Here is an 11,694-nt window from a genome sequence, read left to right as displayed (position 1 = left end):
TTTGCAAAGGTTTTCTCTTGAGTTTTCAAAAACATTTTGAACTCTCAGGTTACCTTCAAGCTATTTCCATTTGAGCTGTCAATGCTGTTGATAACATTGCAACTACCTCTGTGTATAAGTCATAGTGATGACTCTTTAGAGTAAGTTTAGAACTTGCAAAAGGGCTATGTCAGAAGCCTACTTAGTTTTACAAAGCATTGCTCATTTTTGGATGTTGGTAGCTAGAATGAATCATTACCCATCATTGTTATAGAATAGTGGGTCTTCACAAGTGGAAAGATAGGGGTTAAGTACACTCTTGAAAACTGGAGCTTTTTAGTCTGTTGTCCCTGCCTTTCTATCAGTGCAAAAATGAAAATACCACTCTACCTGCCTGAGTATACCGATTTTGATATTGTTCATTCAGAAATAAAGAAGCTAGTTATTCATACAAGTTACTTTCATCCAAGATGAGTTCCAGACAGAGCATCCTAGAATCTTTGAAGCTTATTTGGTGGATTCATTGTCTCTGGACTACATGGCTTCATATTTGAAGTCTCTGGCTTTCGTTCTGGCAGGTAGGTCCAACGTTTGTACGAGGAAAGAAGTCTTGGCTACCACTTCAAAATGTGACAGTAAGTGTAGCTTCCTAGCTTCATTGTTGTCATTCTTTTGTGATTTTCGTTTACAAAAAAAAAAAAAAAGCATTGATTGGTTAGTAATCATAGTCTACTACAATGTTAGAAACAATGAGCTGGTTATTTTCAATGGTTACTTTATTTTTCATCAAAGCAAACTTCATGACATTATCACCTTCCTTTTTTTTTTTTTTTTTTTGTAATCAGTGAAGAACCTAACACTCAAAAAGATTAAATAGTTTGACTGGGAATGTACAGGTAATAAATGGTAGGACTAAGATTCAAATTCAGATCTCACTTCAAAAGCTATATGCTATTTCCCTTCCTCATACCCTCTCTTGCTCCTTCTACTCCATTTCTTCTCTACCCCACCCACATATTCCATACCTAGTTCTATTAAATCAGACCGCTGCTGACACAGACTTTTTGATCTGCTTCCTAACTGGATGTAAGCCAGTCTAAAATAATATCGGTCATTATGCTTTCTGAGTACCTACTGTTTTCTCTGCATTACCCAATAATAAGGCCACAAGACAGACTCAGATATTATCCCATCCCATCCTATTTAACAATCCCTTAGAAAAAATCAAATGTACAAGTTCAAATACCCAACACCAGAGGGTTAATAGTCTTCAGTGCCAACTGAGGTTGAAGCAGAGATCTATATGGGCTGGAAGTTGTCAGGAAATGAAGGTGGGCTTTGAAGGATGGGAAGATGTGGAAGGAGAGAAAGGAAGAGAGAGAGGAAACATGTGCTCCTGGCTCAGTGAGTTGGAGAGGCAGCATCAAGTTACAGGTAAGGTGGAATAAAGGCCTCCCTTTCAAGACTGTTGTTCCTGGTGCTCATCCCATCTCTGAGCTCCATTCTCAGCACTCAATAAGAAAATACCTTCTGGCATCCTACCCGTTTGCTCTTTGTATTAATATTATGCCTTTGGTTGCATGTTATATCCTTCCCAAATATAAGGAAGTGGAGGAGGGATTATCAAAATCATCTGTGGAGTGTAGTTCAAATTATAAAGGTTGTGTGTCTCATCTTTTGTCCTAAAGATTCTAGAATGGGGGCAGGCAGGGAGGTCTCTGTCCCAGACAGTAGGCACCCTGAGGGCAGAAATAGGACCCTATTTCCTTGTGACTCCACAGGGCACTGGGCCTGGCACACGCTAGATGGGTGAGTAGATAAATGTATTCCAGCTTAAGGGTAACCTGGCCTAAAGTTTGAAGTTTGCAGCTCAAAGATGTATCTCTGTGGCAATAGCCACCCCCACCTCCCTCATTTTTGAAGCATTTTACAATGTAAAAAACACTTTCACTTCCTTGTTACATTTAATATCCTCTGCAAACAGGAAAGAAGACACTTGTGGATGAGCCTGTAAGTCTATATGTACAGTCAGTCCAAGCTTTCCACCGTGTATCTCTCTCAGTGTCCCATAAGACCATCTGAGGATGACTTTTTATACAGTGATCAATGCTAAATAGTCTTCCATTCCCAGATCAGCCGCATCAGAATCACCTAGGAACCTGTTAGAAATGCAAAGTCTCAGGTTCTATCTTGGCTTCTAATGAATTCGAAACGCTAGTGCCTGGGCCCTGAAATTTCTGTTTTTACATGTCCTGTGGGTGATTCCGATGCAACGCCGAAGTCTGAGAACCGCAGATCTATTCTGTTTCTAACTGATTCATGCTGCTTAAGTTCTTAGCATCAGCTATGGGGGTCGCGGGGTGGGAAGCGTTTCCTCAGACTTCAGTTCCACAGGGACCATCCTCCAGAGAATGAAGGTAAACTGAACTGAGGGTTAACAAGTCCCAGGTGTCCTAAACGGAAAACACAGTAAACTAGCCCTAAATTGTGGGATTTGTAAAGCAGCCTAAAAAGAGATTCGTAAGTTCAAAGTAGTCATTAGGCATCCCACAGGCAAGGCCACCACCACTCTGGGATTTCCGTGGGCAGTGGCCTCAGGAGCCTGAAAATCTAAGGACCTGAGGTCATCCTCCTCTAGCGATGGGAGCCCATTCCACCGAGGCACCACAAACGCCGGACTCTCTTAGCCAATCAGGTGCCCTCGGAAAGGAGACTACAAGTCCCAGCATGCCCCACGCCGCCTTCAGGAGACGACGAACCGCGTGCCCAGTGTCCTTTGCGTACAGGTGGCCGGCTTTGGACCTGGCAAGCCGCGACCCCGGAAGTCCCGCGCAGGGGCCGGTGGGCCCTCGGCCCCGGTGGCTATGGCAGTGGGTACCGCGGCAGCGTTAGTGGCTGCACTAGGTGGGATCCTGTGGCTAGCCGCCCGGCGGTTTGTGGGGTCCAGCGTCCAGCGGCTGCACCAAGGCAGGGACTCCGGCCTCATGCGCGGGAAGACCGTGCTGATCACGGGGGCGAACAGCGGCCTGGGCCGCGCCACAGCGGCCGAGCTGCTGCGCCTGGGGGCTCGAGTGATCATGGGCTGCCGGGACCGCGAGCGCGCCGAGGAGGCGGCGGGCCAGCTCCGTCGCGAGGTCTGCCCGGCGGGAGGCCCCGACTCGGGGCCCAACTCCGGCGGTGCCGGCGAGCTCGTCGTCAAGGAGTTGGACCTCGCCTCGCTGAGCTCCGTGCGCTCCTTCTGTCAGGAGATGCTCCAGGTGTGGGGCTTGGGGCACCTTCTGGAGATCCGCGACCGGCTATTGTGGGGGGTCTCGACGGCCAGGGCGGGGCGTGGAGGGCCGTGGGTTGAACGAGGAAAGGACCGCCCACAGTCGAGGGGGTGTGACCTTGGGAATGACCGAGGCCAGGGGTAGAAATGATCGAGTGATGGAGGCGGCTGGGGAATTGAAAGCTGGAAACATTGGTAGGGCAGTCTTCTGTCTTCCAAAAATGTTGAGGGGGAAAAAAAGTGGACCCAAGAGGAAAATAAGCGAATTTCTGAACATTTCCTCTTGCCATGTGAGGACAGCCCAGGAGGAGACACGCCAGTTCTCTGAATTGTTTTTTTCCTGTGTCCCAAGTGACTCTTTTGCACTAAGCCATCTCTCAAAGAGCCTGAGAGCAGATAGGGGAGGTTGCTCGCCAGGGACTTTGGAGCAAGTCTTTTTTTTTTTTTTTTAATTTTCCCCTGCTGGAGTAGGAAGTTGCTCTCTGCCACCAGTGAATTCTTGAGTAGTATCCTTAGCGGGGACTCTGGCCTAATTTCCAAATAGACTGGAGCTTGGAACGCCAGTGGTCATGTGCTCTAAATAGGGACCGAAATAAAAATATCATACCTAGTATTTATTGAAAATGCCTGTGTGCCAGGAGCGGTTCTAAGCATTTCAGATTATATATATATATATATATATATACATACACATACACACACACTTCTAATTTTTAATGAAATTAAAGTGACTTTGGCTGCTATTGTCATCTGGTCCTCACTGTGACCCTGCGAAGTAGGCATTACTATCCCCATTTTGCATCGTAAGGCTACTAAGGCATAGGTAGGCTAAGTAATTGGCCCAGGATCTCTCTAAAGCCCTTGCTTTTAACCCCTGTACTTCTCTTCTGTGTGCCAGTGAGGTAGAGGATTTCTTTGTATAGATAGTAAATATTACACTGAAATGGATGTTCTCTGCTGAATTTGTGATAGAAGGGTTTCCTGCAGAGGTGACTTGCCAGAGGTCTTCAGAAGAGTGATGTCTAAAATTACCTGGCATAAAAAAAAAGAGCCCATATGAAAAGAAGTCTCCTGGGTCTAGAACAGAAGCTTCATACAGTTCTAATTTTTTCATGATGCCCTTGGGTCAAAACAAAAACTTAGTTTATTCATTAAGTAACTAGGTCCAAACAACCTATTAACTATTTCTGTAACAACAGCTGTTTGGAAAAAAATATATACATAGCTGAAAGAAAAGATACTTTTATTTCATTTTTTAATAACCATAATTATCATAACCATACGTATACTATTGGGAAATGTGCATCTGTTCACTGTACCAGCTTGTCGGAATCAGATTGGATTTTGCCACCCTCATTTCTGTTCTCTGCTGATTTTTAACATCGTACTTGCATTTATTACAACTGCTAAACACTCACCTTTGCAAAGATAGGACATCATCAGAGGGAATATAGAATATATTATATTGAATATATCCAATATAAAATGTTGAAGCTGTGCGCCACTTGGAGACTGTAGTTGAGATGTTGAGCAACATATTGTTTTGTTTGCCTTGAAATTTTAAAACACTCCAGATCATCCTGAGAGTTCCTTGTGACTCTTAGGGTTCCTTAATGCACAGTTGGGGAGCTGTTACAGATCTAAAGAGGTGTGTTTCATTTTGTTTTTAGGACTAGTATTACATTATCAAGTAAAACAGGTTTAGAAAAAAAGAAGTAATAGTTTATAAGAGATGTTGGAAGGATCAAAAACGGACCTTCCTATTCATTAAAGATGTAGATGGGGTAGCAGTGTATACTTATTCCTTGATACTATGGTTTTTTATTACTTTGAAAAGTAAAGGCACTTGACAAACCAATTAAAAGTTAAGGAAATAAACAGATAACAAAGTTGTTGTCCTTCCTGCTAAGTATGTATTAAGTTCCTTCCTGGCTCTGAAGTTCAGTAGTTCAGTGACTGTAATCAGAATTCAAAAAAAAGGAAGTGTAAATTTCCCACAAGTTGGTATTCTTGGTATTTATCTCATTTATCTTCTAGAACTTAAAAAACAGTAAATGATAAAGTCTTAAAATACACAAGCCCAGCAAAGAATGATGGCTTAGAAATGATTAATACAGGAAACTCTTCCAAAGGATTACTGAAAAGAACACTCCTTTCTTTCCCCCACGGGTGAACTTTTGCCTTCTTTTTGAAGTCGACTATTGGAAAAGCAAAAGGTGCTGAGACAGACAGAATGAGAAATAGTTAATCCTCTGACAGGTAGGCTCTGATAACAGTTGTGAAATTTAACACATTTTTCTTTTCATTTATGTTTGGCAAAAGGACCAGTAATATTTGAAATTTGACCTCAGATTTATATAATTGTGGGTCATCACTGTGTCTTTACACCTGGAACACGTATGTTTTTTTTTTTTTCCTCTGCCTATCAAAAGAGACAGAGGAACCAGGAAAGGATGAGGGAAAGCCACCTTACATTAGGTAAGGAATGAAAAGACTTCCCTTTTGACAGTCTAAATTTTAGGACTTTAATCTGGAGGGATGCAGAAGGATATGATCAAACTGCAGAACTCTAACTGTATAGATCTCCTAAGTTGGGGACCCTTTGAAGCTTGAAAGCTTTTCATATAGGAAAAAAGAACTGTGAATTCTAAAATCATAATAGAGGTCAAAGGTGCTTGTTGGGTCTACCTCCTGTTAGTCTCCTTTTCTGTTATTGTGAGACTTGGTATATCTGATTCATGGTGGTGTTTCTGGTATTTGTATAACTGTAATTTTTGTCTTAATGTTCTTTGATTTATTCATGATGTTCTCTCCAGTCTTAATTTGTATCCCTGATGCTCTCTATTTCTTGGCCCAGTTGTAAGAAAACAACTTGAAGTTGCTCCATCTGCATGGTGCCTTTTACCTTTAGAAAACCAGAGTAAAGCAATCCTGACTTACCCCTGGGAGTGAACAGTGCTGACCTGTCTTCTGCTGTAGTTCCACTCTTGAGCTCACATTGGTTGTCTCACTTTGGTTTAAAAATCTCAATTAGAAAAGCAGTCTAGCTTACCAATTAAGAATAGGGCCACTGTGTCAATCTCATCTTCAGATTTTTGTTTGCCACTGAGGAACCCTGTAATACCGGACATATCACCTAACTTTAGTGCTTTCGTTTGCTTATAGAATTGTTAAGAGTAGATGATGATAACATGAAAAGCACAAGTCAGGCGCCTCATAAGCTTTCAAGTTGTCATCGTCTTTTTTTCTCTCAGTTGTTGAAAACTCATAGAGGCATTTTTTAGAATTTTAGTAGTTTGTGGGAATTTTTCTTTTTTTTTAAATTTCATTTTAGGCACATTTAAGGCCTGTGTTCCTAATTCTGCCGTTCTCTTTTTTCCATTTGAAGGAAGAGCCTAGACTGGATGTGTTGATCAATAATGCTGGGGTCTTCCAGTGCCCTTATATGAAGACTGAAGATGGATTTGAGATGCAGTTTGGCGTGAACCATCTGGGACACTTCCTACTCACCAACCTTCTCCTTGGACTCCTCAAAAGTTCAGCTCCCAGCAGAATTGTGGTCGTTTCCTCTAAACTTTACAAGTATGGAGACATCAACTTTGAAGACTTGAACAGTGAACAGAGCTATAATAAAAGCTTCTGTTACAGTCGGAGCAAACTGGCTAACATTCTTTTTACCAGAGAACTAGCCCGCCGCTTAGAAGGCACCAGCGTCACTGTGAATGTGTTACACCCTGGCGTAGTGCGGACTAACCTCGGGAGGCACATACACATCCCACTGTTAGTCAGACCACTTTTCAATTTAGTGTCATGGGCTTTCTTCAAAACTCCAGAAGAGGGGGCCCAGACTGCAGTTTATTTGGCCTCTTCACCTGAGGTCGAAGGTGTTTCAGGGAGGTACTTTGGGGACTGTAAAGAAGAAGAACTGTTGCCCAAAGCTATGGATGAGTCTGTGGCGAGAAAACTTTGGGATATCAGTGAAGTGATGGTTGGCATATTAAAATAGGGACAAGGAATGGACGAGAGCTGTTTGGAAAACCAGATAGCAGCCCTGTCTTTAGTCAGGAATGGTGTGTCTTGGATCCTTGCTGCTTGAAAATACAATTTTGGTTTTACAATAGTACTGCTAAGAGGTTCATAGAGGTATTTTTAAGTTACTAAGAAGTTATTATTTGGAGAGCATAAAATTTCCCAAAAGATGTTTTAAATATATATAATAAGCATATCAATAATTATGAGTGATATGTTTATGCATGGATTACAAATATTGAAGAATTTAATGACTTGAAATAGATACCTTGAGAAGTTTTTCACGTAACTGTGAGTTTTATGGTATATTTAGTGTTAAATATTTTAATGATGATACTGGCTTTTGTGGGGAATAATATGCCTGGTGTGAATGCACAATTCTTACTTGGAATAAATTTATTGATACAGATTCTTAATTGTGTTTTTCTTTAGAAGCTTCACTGAAGTTAGTCCTTTATCATATCACTAGCCTCTACTGATGGTATGGCCAGTGTATTTTCTTCCCACACATTTTGTGCACTGCTTTAAGAAGTAATATTTCTAAAATATTAAAATTTGAAGTATTATTTCTAAAATTTGAAGTATTATTCAAATATAGAAGCTGTGTGGGTAAACCAGATTATAGCAATGCTTTGAGAATGGAGTTCTCAAAGGCTTTTCCTGAAAGAAATTTGTGGAATTCAGTAGTTTATAAGCAATTTCCAGTTAAACTTTTTAATATACTTTTGAGACTCTCCCTCAACTGGCCACAGGCTTACCTTGTACTCTTCACTCAGTGCTGTCCAGTCAAATTTTCTGAAGTGAGGAAATAATTCTGTCTGCACTGTCCAACATGACAGACTCTAGACACATGCACTTACTGAGCACTTGAAATTTAACTAGCAATTTAGTACACTAATTATTTGTTCACAACTCCAATTAGGCAGTTGGGATAGGAGTTATCCAAGGAAATATATTCTTACTAGATTTATTTCCTCAAGAACCAAGTATTGTACCTGATACACAGTACATATTGAATAATGAATTATGTATGAATAAATATTAAAATTAAGTAGGAATATTATAGGCATCAAAAATAATTTTAACTTTGTTTTAACCATCTCATAATATTGGCAAAGTGAATTATGACAGTGAAGAATAGACTGAACTACACAGAATTTAATGACCATTTTGACCAGGAGCAGTCCTGTCCGTAATATCTGGTTACCAGTATCAGTTCTTTTTAAGAAAGGCAGCATCTTGGCAGATGGTATGGAAGGTCTGTTTCCTCTTAGGGCACTGGCTGGTGAATATGAGGAGCACTGAGTGTTTGTATTATTACAGGTGTGTCTTTGCAGGTGTCATTATAGCTGCATCGTGTTCTTTGAAATGTATTTTTAAAAAATAATCCTAAAAAAGACCTGCTGAATTTAGAAATACGGGCAGGAAATACATCAGAATGCAACCTGGAAAAATGGAAGCTAATAAATCTGTCCTACACCTTGACTTCATTAAAAAGGAACCTTTTTTTTTTTTTTTCCATTTAATACCATCTTTTCTGGCTGTATTTTGATACCTGATGCTTTTCAGGGGATTTGGGACTTTTTTGTAAGAGTTGAGCCTTTCAGAGTTCTTATTTGTGGCACCATAATAAAATTGGATATATTAACTTATCATGGAAAACTAGAAACTTGTCTGGAAACACCAACTATTCAGGTCAAATGAGCTGCCATTTGGAAGATGTCCTTCCCACTTGGTGTTCAGTGGACTCAAGGACTAATCACTATAGTAGAACTAGTTAGATTTTGAAGATTATTTAAACCTTTTGCTTTCCTTTCCCCTTTCTGCTGACTTATTTCTATTTCACTGGACAAGGAAATAAGAAAAAGGCAGTTTTGTTACTGTGATACTCTTAGCAAATTGTTGTTGAGATAAGCATGTAACATGCCATACAATGGAATAATTGATTTGGAAACCCATTGGTTATTGACTTAATCTTTTGAAATGTTGATGTCTGTTTCAAGCAGGCTATTCTGAAAAGGTGAGACTTCTGGGTCTTCTGCCTCAACTTTGCTCAGAGTAACTATTTTATATAGTGGGATTCTAAGTAGTATTTAATTAGGACAGTGACCCCACTACTTAAATATACCACGACATTGGGTTTAATGAACAATTCTGTGACCTTGCCAAGTTACTTAACCTCAGAGAGGTTAAGTAACCATCTCTTCTGTTTCCTTGGCTCTGTCATTGAGACATGAATGCCTATTTTGGAGGATTGTTCAGTGAAGAAACCAACAGAGTAAAGAGTTTAACAAAATGCCTGCCACATGTTCATTTCCTCTTCCCAACGTACCTTAAGCGTTAATCAGTTCAGTTCAGTCGCTCAGTTGGGTCTAACGCTGCAACCCCATGGACTGCAGCACGCCAGGCTCCCGATTCATCACCAACTCCTGGAGCTTGTTCAAACTCATGTCCATCAAGTTGGTGATACCATCCAACCATCTCATCCTCTGTCGTCCCCATACTGTTAATAGTAATTAGTTGAGTATGCATAATGGGAAAAAAACAACCCTCTAAATCAAGAGTCAGTGAACTTTTTTTTTAAAGGCTAGATTGGGTACTTCCCTGGTAGTCCAATGGATACGATTCCACACTCCCAATGTCAGGGTCCCGGGTTTGATCCTTGGTTGGGTAATTAAGAGGCCACATACTGCAACTCAGCCCACACACAGCAACTAGAGAAGACCAAGCTGCAAAAAAGACTAAGCACAGTTAACATAAATAATTTTAAAACATAATTTAAAACAATTTTTTAAATAAGGCTAGATTGTAAATACTTAAGGTTATTAAGCCACAGGTATATATTCTTTTTCTGCTACATATTCTTTTTTTGACAATCCTTAAAAAATATAAAAACATTCTTGGATCACTCAGGCCATACTGTTGTACTTATGCAGCATCCGAATATATTCTTTTTGTTTTTAAGACACGGTGTAAGGCAGCAGCTCTCAAGTACACTGTTACTCCTATTTCTTAGTAAGGCTCATGTTGTTTCTCTTAATCATGCTCATCTCATTGGACTGTTTGCTTGCAGACCCAGGAAGTGGAGAGAGTATATTTTTCAAATCTCTCTGCAGCTCCAGATTCTGGTGTGAAGAATAGCAGTATCTGCCTTCAGCTCCCTCTCTCACAAACCTGCTGGGCCTGGCCTGAGATCTAAGAGAACCTGTATTTAAATATTTAATTGATTCCAAATGTGCTAAGGAACACTGCAGTGAAGACATGTTCCTAATCACTCTTCAGGAGCTTGGCCCCACAGAAGGAGCTTCACATGTTTCCCAAAGCTTCCCTGGACAGCAGGGAGTTAAGTTAGTTACAGGTTAACATGGAGCGCTCAGTTATACAAAGAAAGAGTTTTTGCTACGCTAGATATTTAATCAAAGTACAGTAGAAGCACTCTTAGCCAGTGATCATCTCTAACAGACTGGCTATAATAACCAGTTCTCTGATCTTTTTGTAAAACATGGTTGACTGAGGCCCACAGCATGGGGATCCACTAGGTTGGCAGGCTCCCTCTAGCATGTCACTGGCACTTCTGCCCTCACCTGTTCTGTGATACATTTAGGAAGGGTAAGTTCTGTACCATTCATTTTGTTTAATAAATATTTATTGAATACCTAGAATGTGTCAGGCATTATTCTAAGGCTCAGGGGACCTAGGAGGCAGCGAAGGAAACCAAACCAAACCTACACGTGTATGTTAACTATGCCTTTTATTAATCACACTAGAAGTTATTAATCATAATGCAAACTGATGAAATATAAATACAAAGAGAAAATGAAATTTTATGAAAAGAAAGCTGAGTGCTTTGTAAAAGCTAAATGAAGGTGAATCAATAGAAACTTACTGTCGGATAAAGTCTCAGAACAACTGTCAAATACTTAAAAATAAATATTACAAAAATCTAAAAGTTGTCCATATTCAGTCTTTGCAAGTGGCTTAAACTTTCACTCCATTCTAGAGACACAAAATCTGGAAATCATAGACTACCCTATTTATGTGAATATTAGAAGATAGAATTCTAAGTGAGCTCATACTCAGAAAAATAGTGAAGACAAACCCTTAGCTTTATATCAGAAGTTGGAAATGAATGAACATGTTAAATGTTTTTATTTCAAATAATAATGTTGCAGTGCATATTATTCATTTTTACAATTGCCTTTTTTAATCGACTTTTCATGTGACCCACCAAGTTCAAATAAGAAGGCTTCTATTGTATAAAATAAAGCTATCACTGACATATAAGAAAAATTTCAGTTTGGAGGAACTGGTTATGAATGTATCTGTATCATATTTTCCCAAAGCCTTCTAATCTAAATTTGGGAATATCTTTTATTTTTTAATGTCCCAATATATTTATTTGATATATTTGGTCCTAA

General features: G+C 40.0%; 1 protein-coding gene across 1 annotated transcript; it reads left to right on the top strand.

The window, feature by feature from the left end:
- The first annotated feature begins 2,757 nt into the window (after positions 1-2,757).
- RDH14 (retinol dehydrogenase 14) lies at positions 2,758-7,685 on the top strand. Its single transcript, XM_086323591.1, has 2 exons — positions 2,758-3,236; positions 6,636-7,685. Exons 1-2 carry the CDS (start codon positions 2,844-2,846, stop codon positions 7,251-7,253), a joined length of 1,011 nt encoding a protein of 336 aa, XP_086179717.1. The 5' UTR covers positions 2,758-2,843; the 3' UTR covers positions 7,254-7,685.
- Positions 7,686-11,694: the final 4,009 nt, after the last annotated feature.

Source organism: Bos grunniens, chromosome 11, assembly GCF_055505025.1.
Source record: "Bos grunniens cultivar Pamir isolate PY7600 chromosome 11, Bosgru_T2T1.0, whole genome shotgun sequence".
Taxonomy (NCBI): domain Eukaryota; kingdom Metazoa; phylum Chordata; class Mammalia; order Artiodactyla; family Bovidae; genus Bos; species Bos grunniens.
This window is presented reverse-complemented; position numbering and strand designations above follow the sequence as displayed.

What these genes read in the sequence shown, in the direction of transcription:
- RDH14 (XM_086323591.1), top strand. Translation starts at nt 2,844, where the DNA reads ATGGCAGTGGGTACCGCGGCAGCGTTAGTGGCTGCACTAGGTGGGATC. An exon ending in TCTGTCAGGAGATGCTCCAG is followed by an intron (nt 3,237 to 6,635) that starts GTGTGGGGCTTG and finishes TTCCATTTGAAG; the next exon opens with GAAGAGCCTAGACTGGATGT.